At 55.5% G+C, this 17,717-nt stretch overlaps 1 protein-coding gene across 1 annotated transcript in view; it reads right to left on the bottom strand.

The window, feature by feature from the left end:
* Positions 1 to 17,717, bottom strand: part of RPS6KA2 (ribosomal protein S6 kinase A2) — a gene marked incomplete at its 3' end in the record, with an annotated part of 158,609 nt that overhangs the window by 34,521 nt on the left and 106,371 nt on the right. Inside the window, exons 9-11 of the mRNA XM_082855962.1 lie at positions 16,996 to 17,066; positions 15,229 to 15,317; positions 3,635 to 3,699 (exon numbers count right to left, since the gene is read on the bottom strand). Coding sequence (XP_082712088.1) covers positions 3,635 to 3,699; positions 15,229 to 15,317; positions 16,996 to 17,066 — 225 coding nt within the window. The remainder of the gene's footprint in view (positions 1 to 3,634; positions 3,700 to 15,228; positions 15,318 to 16,995; positions 17,067 to 17,717) is intronic.

Here is a 17,717-nt window from a genome sequence, read left to right as displayed (position 1 = left end):
AGACACCTGTTGGCTCCTTGGAAGGGTGAGTTCTCCTGGTGTACTTAACATGGAAGTAGATCGACAGCAATCTTCCAGTGGGCTGTGGAAGGGGCCCACGCACGGTGAGATGCCAAGCAGCAGCGGGTAGCTCCCGGGACCCAAACCGGAGGGGTCCCCCCTCTGCGGCCCGGAGCCCCACTCTCCTCCTGCCAGCCCACACGGCCGGCGATCTGGGGGCTCTGCACACGATGCCAGGTCGCCCAGGGACGGGGTGCACTCCTCTCACTGCCTTGGGTTCAGTTCCCCCCGGGGAATCCCTCCCATCTCACACCCACCAACCGGTGATGTGCTTGGAAGGGTTTCAGAAAGTAAAAAGAACAGTACAAGCACACTCCCAGCGTTAATAAAAGTGACTGGAAGAAAGAGTCGTCATAGTTCCAGGGCGGGCCTTGGCTGTGGGAGCGTTATTCCCACTGTGAGGGGAGCCCGGCTCACGGGGCCCGGGGTGATTAACTTGGACGAAGCTTATTTGGGGTCTGTGCTCATTTTTGTGTTCTCGGCACCGCTCCCGCCACAGGGGAAAAGTAAACGCAGCTTCTGTGCCTGAATCTCCCATCACCGGCTGCAGAGGCTTTCAGTCTATAATTAACTTGTAATTTTTCATTTCTCTTATCGCAGGGAGCGAGCTTTCAGGGAGGATGCCTCCTGGGCAGGTGCTAATTGCTAGGCTCTGAGGACAAGGTGATGGCAGAGCAGGACAAACGGGGCAGTGCCCCCCTCTGCCCCAGCAGGAAACCCGAACACCCCAGGGAGAAGCGCTGGACGACAGGTATTTACTTAAAAAAACCAGAAACTTCTGCTGGCAGTTCTGGGTCACAGAAGGAAGCAGAGGTGAAGTCACATCCTTATATGTTCCAGGCTGGTTCCTGAGGCTGGCTCTGGGGTAGAGTCGGATAGTCAAGGAGATGCCTTGTCACTGTCCCTCTGAGCATCTGCCTGGCAGTGGGAAGGCCCGTTGGTACTAACGGTTTTTGCAAATGCGTCTCCCTCCCCTGTGGTTTCCAGTTATCTAAGCTGCCGAAAGCAGAACAAGCACATCTGGACAAATCTATCCCGTGCACGTCCTTCTAAAGCCGGGGCCGGTCACTGGCCGGGACCCAGCGGCCCCTACAGGGCTGACCAGCTCGTGCCGGGGCTGGAGAGGACAGCTCATCATCCCGGGAAGGGCCCGAGCGGCTGGAGCGAGGCTGCGGTCCCAGGAGATCTTTGCTGGGAGGACTCCCTCCCCCCCTTGTCAATCCTCCTCAAATCTCTGCGGCGTCACCCCCTCCCAGACGGGACAGCCCCACCGCATGCGTCTTCCGCGGCTGGATGACGGCATGCCTGCACCCCCGGGACCTGAAGCAGCTTGAGGACAGCTGTGTCTTTGCATCGTTATGTCCCGGACACCTGCTCACCTTGACACGGGCGAGCCCCAAGTAGTCATTAAATACACCAACGCACACAAAAGTGGTCTCAGTCCTCCCTATCTCTGGCTGCTTCATCCAGAGCGAGGGATGCAATGGGATCCTCGCACGCCTCTGGCCCTGCCTGGTCATCCTCGGGGAATGGAAATGAAAGGAGGTAAGGCTGTCTGAGTGCGTCAGAAGGGTCTCTCTCAAAAACCAAACCAAACCAACAAGAAATGAAACGAAACGCTAAAAGCAATGGAAGAAACTTCCCAACCTAACTCCAGCCTGATTGCTCTGACATGACGCAGAAGTACCACCTTCTTGGTACAGGAAGCCAGGGGCTTTGCGCCGACCACAGAGCCAGGCCCAGCCGTGCACCAGGGCGGCTCTAAATGCCCGGGCGCCTCAGCTCGTGCTCAGAGCTCACGCAGACCTGGGCTTTCTGGAACGCACGGGAACCCGGCCTGCAGCGTTCCAGGGCCACTGCGCTGTGAAAATCCCACGCACCTCACGAAGCTGACTTGGATCCCCCCGTGACAAGCCCCTTCTTCGGCGCCGTCCTGGGGTGAGCATCTCCCCAGCACCTGCCCACGGCCCCCCTTCCAGCCAGGCTCTAGTGTTGAGCGGTGTGGCCGCCGGGACCCCCTCCTTCCCCTTCTGTGCTGGTCCCTTCCCACTGCAGCCCCTGCCCCAGCGATGCTGTCCCTATTTCCCAGGCGCCTCACGTCACCAGGTTTCTCTCTACTCTTACCTCTGACACCGAGTCTAAGTGTGTGCACATATTCTACCACCGGCATCTAACAGTAGGTTAGCAAACTGCTGCCAGTCGGAGTGCTTCCTGGGCCGAGGTGGGGAGCGGAGGAGAGGCTGCAGGGGTGAGGCTGGGAAGCTCGGCGAGCAGCGGGTTTTGCGTGCCGTTTGTGCGAAAATGTCCCCAGAGGTGAGACCTGGGGCGGGGCCTGCCCACCCACCGGAGCCGAGGCGCCACCCCTTCCCGAGGCCGCGGACACCCCACACTCCGCGGGGAGGGGGGCGGGCAGACACGGGCGCTGCCCTCTGCAGCATAGAGAGACCTTCACTCTGTAAACATTCTGGTCAAATCCTAGCTCAGGAAAAGAAAACCCCAAAGCGAAGAGCTGTGCTTACCCAGTGGGAAAGGACCGAGGACCTGCTCCCAGAGGAGGCCTGCCGCCTCCAGACGGGGAGCCTGGCCCGGTGGTCGGCTGGCGCGCCGGGAGTCGCCCGCCCTGACCCTCCCCCGCAGAGCCAGCAGCCGGGCGCCGGGGCGGTGAGAGTCGGGAACTTCTGAGCCGGCGTCCAGCTCCACGCCGCGTCCAGTCGGGCGGCTGGGAGCGCTGGACCCGGGGTCCTCCTTGGTGGGGGGGGGGGGCGCAGTCCACATCCATCCGGCAGCGCGGAGCCGGCGACGTCCCCTGGCTCTGACCCGACCTGCCCGGGCCCCTGAGCTCTCCCCAGCAGGCCTGACCCTGACCCGGCTCAGCAAGAATCCTGGTCGGCGGGTTTAGCCGGAGGCCCCTTACCCTGGTGCTTCCTCTCAGTCCCTTTCTGGCCCCTGACACGCCCCCTCCTTCCTTGTTGTATTCGGAGTTGAGCCCCATCTCTCTCCCGACGGCTGGACCCCCTACCCGCCTGCAGTGGTCCCCACGCCATCTCGACAGCCCCCCGAGCAAAGTCTTCTTTGTGTCTTTAACAAGCGTCCCGAACGGCTTTGTCTTTTCTGGTCGGGACAATGCTTTTCTGCAGCAGCATCTACAGGACTGCTGACTGCGGCGTGATTCCGTTAGAGGCAGGGAGCAGCACCGAATCTGGGCGCCCAGAGGCCCCAAACTGAAAGCTCTGTGCATCCCGGGAGCGGCCGAGGGGCCCCTTCAGCCTTCTGCTGGGCCCAGGGTGGCCTCTGCTCTGCCCTCAGGGAGGTGGCCCGGCTGCAGGGCCCCTTAGGCCGGCCGGTCTCTGACAGGGAAAGTGTGGAAGGGGCTCCAGGCCTGGAGCCGCAGGGAAGGGGTGGCGGTCCCTGGTCTGCGCCGGGGAAATGCCTGCGCGTTCAGAACCCCCGAGGGAGCGTGCTCCCCCAGGTGACGGGTCTATACTGACCTCGGGTTTGCACCCAGCAGCTGTCGACTCCCCCGCCCCACCTCCCTGTGCTTTCTGTGCAGTCGGGACCCTGGCCTGCAACTTACGTTCCAGTCGATGGTGACAAAGAAAGGGTGGCGCTTGATCTCCTCCACGCCGTCCAGGCCAGCACCTGCCGTGACCACAGAGCAGAGATGAGCATCAGAGCAAACCCGTGACTGCAGTTCTGACGCAGCAGGGAGGGGGCTGGGGTCCTGATGCTCTCCAGGGGGAAGGAGCCCCCAGTTGCGACCTCTCCTGCCAGCTGCCCCCTCACAGCCCATAGAGGCCACCACTCAGCCCTGCAGAGCTGTGACCAGGTGAGGTGGCAGAGAGGGGGGCGGGCAGGCTAGAACCTCCTGCTGCAGGTGTGGGGACGCCCGGGCATCCGGGCAAGGAAGTGGAGGCCCATCCCAGCCTCCATCAGAGCCAGCATCAGGCCGGGTCTTCCAGAGGATGCAAAAACGTCAGTGAGGGCAGGGTGGAGGCTACAGTGCAGAGAGCCTTGTACGGCTGCTCTGGGGCTTACAGGGAAGGGGAAGGAAGCCAGGGCCTGGAGAGGCCGTTTCTAGCAGGACGGGAACCTGGAGAGAGACGGAGGTGGCCTGTGTCCACCTGGGCCTGAGCGAGACAGAGGTTTCTTGTCACCTGGACACTGTGTACAAACAGTGCTGCTTCGCCGGCTCCTTCTGCCTAATCTCTCCCTGGCTTGTTGCTTATGTGAAGTCTTGAGCCCCAAGGGAGGAGGGATGGGTGAGGGCGTGCAGAGGACTTCGGACACCTAATGGTAGACACATGTCGTCATGCACTTGCTGAAGCCCGCAGCTACCCCTCCCAGAGTGAACCCTGATGTGAACCGCGGGTTTCAGGTAGTAACGACGTGCCGATACTGCTTCACCACTTCTAACAAGCGCATCAAATCAGCAAAAGCTGACGCCAGGGGACACTGCGTGCAGGGGGTGACGGAGCATGTGGGACTCGCTGTACCTTCTCTTCCATTTTTTCTGCAAACTTAAAATGGCTCTAAAAATAACTCTATTAATTAAAAAAAAAACCCAAACCAAAAATCAAACAGCCAAGCCCTAAGGCCCCACGAGGTCTGCGTTTTCTCCAGGATGGGAAGGTGAGTCAGGGAGGGGCCGGGAAGCAGCGCAGATGCGGGAAGGGGTGGCAGGCGGCCTCGGGCCGGGCGACTCCTGCTCCGGCTTTGTCTGGGGAAACAGGTCCTGCGTCTCAATCGACCAGGTCGTGCGTGAGGCCCACACAGGCTTCCCGGTTCTGCACCCCGAGCGCTGGGGCCCAGCCCCGCCCCGTTCAGAGGCTCGGCCCGCGTCTGCCCCACTAGGCTGAGCCGCCCCCCCTCATCCCCGGGAAGGAGGCAGGCGGCTGGGAGGCCGGAAGCAGGAAGGTGTGGAGGACAGCGCGAGGCCCCCCGAGCCGCTGTGGTCACCGCAGAGCCCCCCTGACCGGCCTCGCCGTCCAGCCTGAGAAGCGGGAGGACCCTCTCCCCGGACGCCGGGGGTCCCGGGAGACACAGCCCGCTGTGGGCTCATGGCTTCCTGTTGTCATCTCCAGCCCTGTTTCCTGGTCAAAGCCGTGACATGGGCAGAAAAGGAGGCGCGAAGCTGCCCGTGGCATTGGGGTCACCTCTAGGTGGATGAGGGCCCAGCTAGCTCCCACTCCCTGGGGAAGCCTGGCCAGGCCAGCACCCTGGGAAAGAGGAGCCCCTGGCCTCGTCACCACGCTGGACTCCGGTGACCTGGTGATTGTCACTTTGGTACGCAAATGGACGGACAAGGGGAGGAAGCTGTCAGCCCCGGAATTTCCCCCTCTAGGGACACGGGGAGGTGGCGCGGGGCTGACACACCACAGGCGTTTCCCCCGCTAAATGCCGCCAACACCCAGTGCCCTGGGCACCATCCCTACGCTCTAGATAAGGAACCAGCCTGAAGGAGGCTGGGTAGCATGCCCAGGACCAAACCGGAGTTTAGGAGCGGAACCGGAAGACAGATTCCGCTCCCCGGCCCAGAACCCCACCCCGACGTGTGTATCCAATTTGGCCTTTCTCCTGAGACATTAGGATATAATAAGAAATATATATTTTGGTCTTTGTCTCGGGCTCCTGGCCAGAGCTCCTAAGACGCTCGTAATTTCCTGAGTGGTAAGAATGATGGAAGCATCTCCTGTTTTTTTTTTTTTTTTTTTGGCGGTACGCAGGCCTCTCACTGCTGTGGCCTCTCCTGTTGCGGAGCACAGGCTCCGGATGCGCAGGCTCAGCGGCCATGGCTCACGGGCCCAGCTGCTCCGCGGCATGTGGGATCCTCCTGGACCGGGGCACGAACCCGTGTCCCCTGCATCGGCAGGCGGACTCTCAACCACTGTGCCACCAGGGAAGCCCGCATCTCCTATTTTGATGTCTGGCTTTGGTCACTGGCTCCTGGAATGGCTCCAGGCATGAAAGAGGCATCTCTTGTTATTCATAGTAAGCCCCTCTCAAGCACACCTGAATTTGTCTTAATGCGGTGACTTGTGGAAAGACCCTACAGACGGAGCCAACCCCGTGACGAGGCCTGGAACTTTCATCCACGTCTGACGAACTCGCCCACACGCCCCAACCGCAGGGAGAAGAGAAGGGCCGAGACTGAGTCCAGTCGCCAACAGCCAGGGATTGAATCAATCACACCTACATAATGGAACCTCCAACAAAACCCGAACACCAGGGTTAGGGGAGTTTCTGGGCTGGTGAACAACCAGGAGGGTGGCTCCCCCCAAACCCCAAAGGGACAGAAGCGGCTGGGCTGGGGACCCTTCTGGACCTCGCCCTATGCACCTCTTCATCTGGCGGTTCATCTGATCTTGTAGAACATCCTTTGTAATACATTGGTAACAGTAACTCACTAAAGCACTTTCCTGAGTTCTGTGGTCTGTTCTCGTGAACTATCACAGCTGAGGAGGGGGTCTTGGGAACCCTGGGTTTACAGCTGGTGGGCCGGAAGCACATGGACAACCTGGCACTTGGGACTGGCATCGGAGATGGGGTGTCTGGTGGGAGTGACCCTGACCCTGGGGTCCGAGATAACTCTGGGTGGTCAGTGCCGGAACTGAGCTGAATCGTAGGACACACAGTCGTCTGCAGCGAAGTGGAGGATCAGTTGGTGTGGAAAACCCCACACGTCTGGTGTCAGGAGTGTTGTTATGAGTAGAGAGAAACAGTTTTATTGAGGACCTCACGCTGAGGACCCTCCGGATGTCCGTGTCCATCCCTTGCTGTGTAAACCCCTGACCTGAGTCCGGAGATCTGGTCTCAGCCTGGGCATCCCCAGCTAGAGGCCCTCCACAGGTGCCCAAGCGGCTGCTGGAACAAGATGTCGAGAATGAACAGTCTGGCTTCGCTCCCACCTGCGTGCAGCCCTCCTTTAATGGAGACCAGAGCTCGGGACTGAAAAAGCCTTCTGGCCACGACGATTAAAGAGAAACGAAAACCCGCCTCTGATTTGTACCTCTTCCCGCTCTTTTTGGTGAACGCGGGTTGCGTTGCCAGAAGCTCTGCGGGTTAGTCGAAGGTGGCAGGCTGCTGCTCACACGCTGAGCCCAGGGAGAGGCACCTGTACAGTGACTCGCTGACTGTGTGGCTTTGAAACATCTACTTTGCATTTTGTACCCACTGCATTTCATGCTCATGCGTCATTTGCAAGAATGCTCTGCGAGAATCAAAATGAAGTAAAACAGAAAGGAAATACAGGTGTTGGTGTAGCCACAGTTGTTTGCTGGTTCCAGCTGGGCTGTCTCGGGCGCCTACTCAGAACGTTTTTATCTGCATCTTCGTTCTTCCACTGCAGTGAGATTTTGCACCACGTTCGTGCTTCGAGGCCTCAACAAACACTCGAGAGCGAATTAACACGTTGGTTGTTACTCAAAAATTCCAGGTGTTCCAGAGGCGAAAACGTAAAAGAGAAAGAATTTCTGCACAGAGTTCTCTAAAGCCTCTGTCAACCTTCCTAGGGCACACGGGGTCATTATTGGATTCTAGTTCTATTTATCCTCTCCTGAAACATGTTAAAAGAGTCCACTTTGTGCTGGACAATTCCTTTTTGTTTAATACAGTTGACAAACGGCAGCGAGCAGAGGTTCGAGCTGGGACAGTCCAGAGATTGTGTCTGTGTCTGTCTCTGAGTCTCGGCTGACTTGCTGTGGGATCATCACCAAATGCACTCAAGTCTCACTCTGTCCCCAAGAGGAGGGCTCACGAAGAATTGACAAGAACAGGTACTTATGGACAGAAACGCGGAGAACGGAAGAACAGCATTCTCTCTACGCAGTTTGGCGAGTCTCGATTAAGATCCCCAATGCCTGGCAAATGCACAGAAAGAGTTCACTGGGGCAGCAGATTCAAGAATTCATGCTTATCCTCTGGTGTAGGAACATTTAATTACTTTTGCTCCAAACGCTTTTGGGCTGCCTTCCTGAACCTCTGTATCTGGACCCCCGTCTCGATTTCTCCGCGTTGGTCGAGGGGTAGCTTTGCATCCCACTGCAACTGTCTTCCACCGGCACGTGGCTGGAAAACGCAGCGCTGTGCCTGAGGCTGGGACCTGTTCTATGGCCCTGGGTACCTGCAGCCCTTCCACCTCACATTTTTAACGAGGCGACCCCGTTCCTTTCCTCCTGGGCTTAATCATCAACGGGCTTCCACTTTCACAGTAAATCATCCCCAAAAGGTTTGGGGATTGGCCAAACATGTTTTGCTTGAATCTTCCTGTCCACAGATAGCTTTGGGAAATGTTTAATCCCTGGACCCTTTGTGACTCTGTTGAAATATTTGTTTTTGTCGTTTGAGAGTCACACAGAGTCCCTCTCTAATTCTTTTGGGCATGTTCAGAATAAACTCACGTCTGGCTCTTTTCCTTGCATACTTGGTGTGGGTCTGGTCTACCAGACCCGCACACTCCTAAAGGCCAGTCCATAACCACCCAGTATTTGAACACCAGGTCTGCTTTTTCACTTCTCAATCACTTATAGATCATCTACACATTTTTAGTCTTAAAGTATTGTCGGTCAGCTTGAAATTTCATTTACTGTTTAAAATCTTTCTTGGCGTAGCTTGTGTCTTCTGGGACCTGCTGGCTGAGGCGGGGCCCCGGCAGCACCCTCAGGGCTGGCTTGGGACCAGCAGCTCCAAGCCAGGGGCTGGGGCGTTCGCTCAGCCTTGACCAAGCCGTCAAAGGCTGGCCCTTTCAAAGAGGTCACAGCGATGCCCGTGGGACTGGAATGAGATGGTTGGAGCCCAGAGCGGACTGTGTTTGAAGTCAGATCAGGAGAGCACACCCTCTGGAGATCGAGTCCGGAACGGAAAATGGAAACACGAGAAACAGAAGCCCTGGGCGGGTGGACGGGCCCTGCCCACACGTGTGCTCCAGTCACGTGTAAACTCCAGCAGTAGTTTACCGGCTGCGCTCTTTTATGCTCACGGGCACGTCTAACGCCTTTCTAACCTCTGCCCCGTGTGCCCCCAGGAGTCCAGCATGTCCAGGACTTAAGTTACAGATGCTCACAGGGGTGAGCCAGAGACGCCCGAAGAGGGTCTTTCTCTAATTCACGACTAGAACGGTCGATCCTCTGAGAAACAAGACTGCCGCGCTCCGCCTGCCGCGTCCTTCCGAGGGTCCCGACCGGGGGACGTCGCAGCCCCCGCCTGGCCCAGGCCGCTCCGCCGGCCCTGCCCTCCCAGCCCCCCACCCAGGCCGCCTGGAGGGCACGCGTGCTCTCACGTGCTAGTCTTCTCCGCTTCTGCAACTGCGCCTGTGACGTTTCTCGGGCCCAGAGCTCACGCCCCCCACTGCCCCCTCCCCAGCACACGCACAAGCCTGCAGATGCCGCCCAAGGGTCCCAGGCAGCCCTGCCGGGGGGGCATTTTGCACCTGCTTCCATCAAGTGCGAAACCCAAATAATCCAGTTTTCCAGCTGCCGGGTCCACACGCCACCGTGGTGGAAATAAACTCAAATTTGACTCCATTTTTGACAAGAGTAAAATCTCTCCACTCATGGCATGGAAAACCACCCGTTCCCTCCCTCCCCTCCACTGACTGCCCAGCCCTGCCAGGCCCGGCCCGGGTGGGGGCCTGTCTGCCTTCTCCATCTGTCTGTCCCTCCAGCACCGCCCTGGCCCTGCCCCGCCCCTCAGCCCCGGTGTCCTGCCCGGAGGAGGGGCCTCCCTCTGGCTTGCTCCTCAGGTGTCTCAGGTCTGCAGGGGAAAGGCGGGGGGATCTCTACCCGAGATTTCTGGCCTCTTTGCCCACACGGCTGTGTTTCCCACGCGGCAGCATCCTCTACCTGTGTGTCACCAGCACCTGCCACAGGTGCGTGGGGCACCTCACTGAGCAGTGCACACTGCAGTCAGCGGTGGGCTGGAGACCTAGACTCGGACGCTTTGGGTGAGGGCAATGCATCTTAAGGGGACAACGGGGGGGAAACGCCAGCTCTAGCCCCGGCAGCCATGCCACCTCTGGCAGGTGATCTGGGGCGAGGACCTCGGTCTCGTCACCTGCCGAGCGTGTGACATCAAGCAGAAGAACCTCTGCCGTTTCTTCCACTGCAGATGCTGTGGACACCCTCTCAGAGGCGCTGAACTGGGATCCTCCAAATTCAGACGGTGAAGTCCTAACCCCAGAACCTCAGCACGTGACCTTACTTGGAAATGAGGTCGTCGCAGATGTGATCAGTGAGAACCTCTGCCGTTTCTTCCACTGCAGATGCTATGGACACCCTCTCAGAGGTGCTGAACTGTGATCCTCCAAATTCAGACGGTGAAGTTCTAACCCCAGAACCTCAGCATGTGACCTTACTTGGAAACGAGGTCGTTGCAGATGTGATTAGAGAGGATGAGGCCACACTGGGGCAGGGTGGCCCCGGATCCAGTATGACCGCTGTCCTGATCAAGAGGGGAAATCTGGACAGACAGGTCTCTTCAACAGTTCAAGTGTCAAGAGACAGAGATCTGGGCTGATTTGAAGGTAACGTGGTTAAACCACAGATCTACGTGAGGAACCGGGGTTTGGGTGAGGCCTTCTGATACTGACGAACTCCTCAAATGGCCAGTGGACTTTTCGGGGGGGAGTCAAGAACAAGGCTCAAGGCGATCAGAAGGGGAAGAGTCCCAGCCTCCCAGTCTAGCTCCCTGTGCAGACCAAGATTAATCTACTCGACATAATTTCCCTACCTTAAGGCTAAAGATTTTCAGGCAATTAAATTTAGTAGCTGACCCGGGTCAAGTTGGGTGAGTAATAATTCCGACTATAATTTCTTCTTATGTGAGTCTGGACATCTTGGATATGAAATACTGCTGCAGGATGGTCCATAACTCCTGGAAAGCTTTAGGATAATTCACTTTAGAAATTATCTGAAGGGCAATCTTTGGTCGTCGATGGGCCATTTTCCATGCTTCTGTGGGCTCCACTGGGCTAGTATCTTTTTTTTTTTTTGCGGTACGCGGGCCTCTCACTGTTGTGGCCACTCCCGCTGCGGAGCACAGGCTCTGGACGCGCAGGCTCAGCGGCCATGGCTCACGGGCCCAGCCGCTCCGCGGCACGTGGGATCTTCCCGGACCGGGGCACGAACCCGTGTCCCCTGCATCGGCAGGTGGACTCTCAACCACTGCACCACCAGGGAAGCCCTAGCTCTGCTTTTTTATGCATTTATTTGTCAAACACACTAGAGTGTTTCCTACGTGTCAGGCACTGGTCCAGCTCTTTACGTCTTCCTAACAACCCTCTGAAGAGGTTCTGCTATCACCCTCAGTTCACAGGGCGGGAAAGCAGGCACAGAGAGGGGCAGCCATCTGCTCAAGGTCGCCCAGCAAGTACCTGCTGGGGGGGTGGATCCCCGCCCCTCTGCTTGGTGCTGCCACTCAGGGCTCCTCGCTAGCTCCCACCCCGGCTCACGTCTGTGCTCCCTCCACGTTCCAGCAGCCCCCCGGCTCCTGTCCCTTGAGGTCTTCCCCGCTCTTTCTCATGGCAGCCGAGGGGTGTTTGTGTGCCCCATCTTTTACCATCCTAGAGGCCCCATGAGAACGAGGGCCACAGTTTTGCTCCACTGTTTCCCCAGCGCCAGAGCCTGGAAAGTATCAGGGAACCGGTGAAGGTGTGTGTGTTTCTGGGTCACATATACATCGTCCCTCTCCTTCCTAATTAAAGGGCCCTTAGTATCTGCCGACAGGAAGGCAGGCCAGGCCCCAAGCCCCCGACGAGTCCACACTCTTGCCATCTGCCCGTCTGGGCAGCTCCGAGGCCAAGGATGGGTTCCTGCACCACACAGGAGTCTCTGAATATCCCGTGTTTCTCTCAAAACCAAATTTTACAAAACTAGGCTTTTCATCATAAAGTGAGTGTGTGTTATTGATTAAAGAATCAGACTATTGACGTATCTGGGGTGAAAGGAAAAGCTCACCTCCCCACCCGGCCCTCCACACTGGCTGCTAACAGCTACTTGTGTGTTTCCAGAAATTTTCTTTGCTCACCTCCCTCCCTCTCTTCTAAAAATAGGATCATTCTGGACATTTGCTATTTTTCCTTAACTCTTCGTTTCTGGCTGAGACGCATCTGCGAGCCAGTGGTGCAGACCTGCCTCACCTCCCGGGTAGATGGACCCCGCTTCCCTGAACCGTCCGTCGGTGGTGGGAACGTGGGCTCCTTTCTTCCCCTCCTTCCTGCACTAACAACATCCCGTATGCCTCTGGGTACTTGTGCGACTACGTCCTAGGAAACGTCCCAGAAGTGGAATTACTTGGATGAAGAGTACGTGCTTTACTTTGACAGACATTTTCAACTGATGTATGGAAAGATCGGGGCAAAAGCACCTCCTGCCGAGGGTTCCTCTGTCCTCACACCTCACCACAGTGGATGGTTCCAGACATGGGCCGCCATGCCGGCTCGAGAGGCTAAAATGGTCCAGAACGTTTCTACAGTTAGGAAGAGGGCACAGCCCCTGTGGAAGATGGTCAGGTGGCTCCTCAATAAATTAAGAATAGAATTACCACGGGATCCAGGAATTCCCCCTTCTGGAACTCAGGGTCTTGAAGAGCTATTTGCACACCCATGTTCGTAGCAGCGTTATTTACAACAGCCAAAATGCGGGTCAACCCAAATGTCCACGATGGAGGACGGATGAGCAAAGCGCGGTACACCCGTTCCACGGAATATTATTCAACTTAAAAATTAGGGAAATTCTGACATCTGCTACAATACAGATAAATCTTGTGGACATCATGCTAAGTGAAATAAGCCAGACACGAAAAACCAAATTCTGTACGCTTCCACCGACATGAGGCCCCAAGGGGAGTCAAAACACAGAGACAGAAAGCAGGAGGGTGGGGGCCAGGGGCTGGGGGAGTGCGAATGGGGGTTTCTCGTTTCATGGGGACAGAGCTTCAGTTTTGCAAGATGAAAAGAGTTCTGTGGATGCACGGTGCTGACGCTGCCCAACACTGCAAATGTACTTGACTACTGACCTGTGCCCTTAAAAAACGGTTAAGATGATACACTTTTTGCCATGTGTATTTACCACAATTGGGAAAGACAGGAGGGGGATATCACAAAGACCTGTACAGGCGCTTGCTGGTTAAAAAGCACAGCGATTATGAAAAGCAGGAGAAAAACTGCTCCGGCTGCAGCCGCTTTGCGGCACAGGGAGGTCTTTAGGTAAACACCGAGACCCTCACCTCATGCTTGGGTCTGATAAATACACCATTTTATTCCTCAGGACTGTGATTTTATGTATTATCTTTCTTGTGTTTTTCTAAATCTTGATACTTTTTGTCCAATTTTTCCGCAGAAAGAAAATTCCATATAAAATGAAAACAAGTTGAGATTTTCACACAATTCATTAAATCCAATTACAGTGAAATTTCAGGGAGTTCGCTACAGGCGAAGGGAGAAGAATTATATCCTCAGCTCAAATTAAAGTAAAAAAGAATCAAGTTGTGAGCTAAAGATAGTTCGAGGGAGGGTGAGGGTTGAGACTGGGAGAGAAAAGGAGGGCGGAGGGCGAGAGACCCCCATATCCTATTTTACACGAAACACCGAGCCATTCTCCATCACTCCCATCAGAGAGTCAGTCAAACTGGGGGGGACTGTTTTTAATTAGTTACCTCCCAAAGGTGGACGGTCAGCCTGAGACCATCAGTACGGAGCACCAGTATTCCCCCAGTTGCCTAAAAAGCAGGCATTTCTGAAACACCAGAGGGACGTGGTGCCCCAGACCTGCACAGTCCGTCAACCACAGGGACCAGAAGATGAGTTATGATGGGGCCGGTTTCCTAGGATGCATGATGAGGTGAGGGGGGCCCGGGATCCCGGGGGCGTGGGGGGCACACGTGGGACCCTGTGCCCACAGAGCTGGGAGGCTCTGGTCAGGAGCCACCTCGTGCTCCCTTCAACATGAATGTGATGCCTGGAGCTGCAGCAGCTGTTTTGTGATCGTAAGGCACCATGTGTGAGGATGAAAAGGCAATACACTGAGGATGGTAAACGAAGAAGACAGACCTATCTGGGCTTTTGAGAGCAAAAGTTCAGCTGCCCAGCCAACGCTTGCAACCTCTACTGCAACCCGGCTTGTAATGTGAGAAGAATAAACTGCAGATTGAAACATTAAATTAGCCGGGTTAAATAATTTTAAATTATTTAAGAGTTCTTTACTCTGCAGCTAAAAGCAGTTCTTAGGGATATACCTCTTTTCGTAAGTGAATCTAACATTTCTCCTTTTATCTACTTTGTAGTTTTGTGAGGATTTGAATCAGATAATAATTTTATTAGTGCAGAATTCCATGTGTATCATTGTCATCCCGAGAGGAACCAGAGGCTCAGGAAGAGAAATGACTTATTTACCTGGTTTGTGAAAGAACCAATCGGCAGAGGATGTGAGAGGCCGTGTGCCTGCCTTGCCCAGCACCCCTGGCCTCTCAGTGCTGTACGGAGAGCCTGTGTCTACACTGGATGGGGGTAGAGCACCAGGAAGGAGTCACAGAATCAAAATAAAGGGGTAATTAACCCAAAGTTAATTGTTGGGATCAAACATTAAAAGACTGATGATACCAGACTGGGGCGGGGCGCTAGACTGGGCAGGCTCAGGCGTTCAGACAGGAGCAGAAATGATGTGCAAAGATGTTTATGTGCACTTTGATGTTTCACAGCTCTGCAAACCGGATTCTGAGGCAGGTGTGTTCTAAATCGGGTTAAGATCTGCTGAGCTGCACGACAAGTTGGCCTTAGACTAGCAGAGATCATTTCAGTGTCTCTCTTGAACTGATGGAGACATTAACGAAAAGTACTCAATTAATTCATGATGCAAATCAGAACTGGGCAAACCATTATGATCTCTCTGTAACATTCAAAGACAAATTAGATGGGGTGGCTTTTCCAGGGTTGTCTTTAGTTTACGGAGTTCTAAAGTACCACCATTTTGTGTAAAAACGGTGACTGTTAGCACAATACTTGGGCAGCAACCGTGTGTTTTTGAAATCCTCAGAGCTCGGACAACACGTGACAGAACTTTCCCCCCTGCGTCAGGGCCTTCTGCTGTCAGAGAACGTGGTGAAATGCGGGGCCAGACCAGAGCAGAGTGTGAGCATGTGGGCGGCCCGGGGCGGGCCCGGGGGCTCAGCGAGTCTTACCCAGCCGGTTGCAGGGGTTCCGTTTGAAGAGGGCTCTCAGAAGACTCTGAGCCTCCATGCTGAGGAACTGCGGCATGCCCAGCTTGGCTCTGAAAAGCACAGTCGTATTTTCGGGTGAGAAGGATGAGCCCCAAAGGGAGCAGGGTTTTCTTCAGGGCTCTGCGGCTCTGCAGTCAGCGTTCACAGACAAATCCAATCACATCCACGTGACCCAGAGCAGCTGTTTACAACAGCCACATAATGATTCACTAAAAATAACAAGGCCGCTAAAAATAAACAAGAATGAGCCCACGAACATACAGAACATTTTAAATGGAAATTAACTATGGTTTCCAAGACAACAACAAAAAAGGCTTTGGAGAGATGCCAGCATGGTTGACATTTTAGGACTCTCCTCTTGGCTTGAGGAGACAGCTGGATTCTCTCCTCTGCCTCTGGTGTGGTCTGCGGCAACATCTGGGAAAGGAGGGCCTTGCAGGACCTCGCTTTGGGAACCACGTGTCCACAGTTTGCTGCTGCCCCTTCAGAAATGCTGTCACTCCCAACGACAGGTTACAAGTTCACACCTGGGATTTGCTGGAGGGAATTATTCTTGCTTTAGAAAAAAAGGTCTTGTTCCCTCTTAAAATCAAAAGGAACAGAGGCCATCAAAAACAAAAAACAAAAAAACCCCGAGTAGACTGTAGTTACGCATGTCATCCATAGTGTAAGGTCACGTGATACAGGGAAACATCGTTTACATCCTCTCTACGGGGTGTCTTCCATGAACTGCTCTCCTTCTATTTATATAATGATGTATCTACAAAACCGTAAGCTTTGCAGGTGCCTCCTGGATCTACAAGCGTGGCGTGTCCACCTGCAAGCAGAGTCTGAGAGCTGGTCGTGAGGCCAAGCACCTTCGTGGATTCTCCTGCAGGTGCGGTGGGCCCAGCCTCTCACTGAGCAGGGAGACAGTAACTTGGAGCCTGCCTGATTCCAGGGCCACTTCCTCACCCCGTCCGCCCTCCGTCAGCTTCTCTCTCCCAGAGCTTGCCCTCTGACATCTCGCTCAGAGGAAGCCTGCTCTGATGAAGGTGTTACAGCAAGGGACTTCCCTGGCGGTCCAGTGGTTAGGGCTCTGCGCTTCCACTGCAGGTGGCATGGGTTCGATCTCTGCTCAGGGAACTAAAGTCCTGCATACTGAGCAGCATGGCCAAAAAAATAAAACGATGTGGTTTTTTTGTTCGTTTTTTCTTTTGTTTGTTTCTTAAAAGCTATTACAGCAAGACTGGCTCTGGGTTTAGACTTCTTTCTAGGGTTCTAAGAGCAAAACCCATTTTTGTGTTAAAAGATTCTTCATGAGAATTAAGGAGAAAATTATGTTCATACTCAGTGACTCGGGCCGTATGATTCCTGCTGATGTCAGGCAGGAGAGCTCAGGCACGTGCACGAACGGGTCAACGGGCAGAGAAGGGAAGGCTCTCTCAGGAGCCCCTGCGGCCCTCTGCCCCCTGAGCCTGCACTTTTGAAGGTCACCAACCATCATGTCTAAAGACCTTGCCGTTGGACAACTTAGATGATTTTTACTGATGGAAAACTTTACCTTTGGTAGGAGATTTCATCAGTCACTGAGAGATGCCACTGGCTTCACCCACTGACATGAAAATGCCACGAACGCTCATTACCGTTACTGCCCACTGAACAGTCCCGCTTTGAAGACCGAAGCTCTCGACATCAGAAGGCGCTAACGCGTACTGGGGTGGGTCCCAAGGTGGGTGTCTTACTCACTTGAGGATGAGGGCCATGGTCTCCTTCCTGTCCTTCCCCTGGAATGGCAGTGACCCCGTGAGCATCTCGAACTGCGGACCAACACAGAACAGAAGCAAGAGTTCAGAACCCACGAACTTCACGGTGGCGAGACCCAGACGGGCAAAATGCAGCCCAAGTGCACGCACCCACTCAAAATCTGGTCAGTTAAGGGCAGGCGCTGGCCTACATGCTTGGTGTACAGCAGCGAACAGAACTGCATTGTGGACCTTGGCATGCAGTGGGGAGACGGATGGATGATGGACACAGCAGACGCTCAGCTCTGCGGCCGTGAGAAGGCACTCAGTGCCGTGGCGCGGGGTGGGGACCTGCAGCCATGGCCACACACCTTCCACGGGGTCGACTGAGGGCCCGGCCTTCTCTGGAGGGCGCCGTGGGGGGGGGCTGAGCGGGGAGGGGAGGACAGGGGTGGGGAGAGAGCGCTCCGGGTCCAGGTGGAATGGGAGGGTGCTCTGCGGACCCTGAGTGCCCTGCAGACTCATCACCGTGACGACCCTCCTCCTTCAGGCTGCTGTGACCCACCTCCCCAGCTGTTACGAGACACCGAAAGTGGAGGGGACGAGTCTGTCAAAGGAGTGAGCAATTCAGGGCGGAATGTCCTGTGCCCGAGAGCAAGGTGGCGGGACCGTTCCCGGCACGTGGACCGTGGCAGACAGCAGAGGCTGGGCCTCTCCTGGAAGAGG

This window comes from Leucopleurus acutus, assembly GCF_964270905.1.
Source record: "Leucopleurus acutus genome assembly, chromosome: 15".
Classification (NCBI taxonomy): domain Eukaryota; kingdom Metazoa; phylum Chordata; class Mammalia; order Artiodactyla; family Delphinidae; genus Leucopleurus; species Leucopleurus acutus.
The sequence above is the reverse complement of the archived record's forward strand: the minus strand, read 5'-3'. Positions and strand labels throughout refer to the sequence as shown.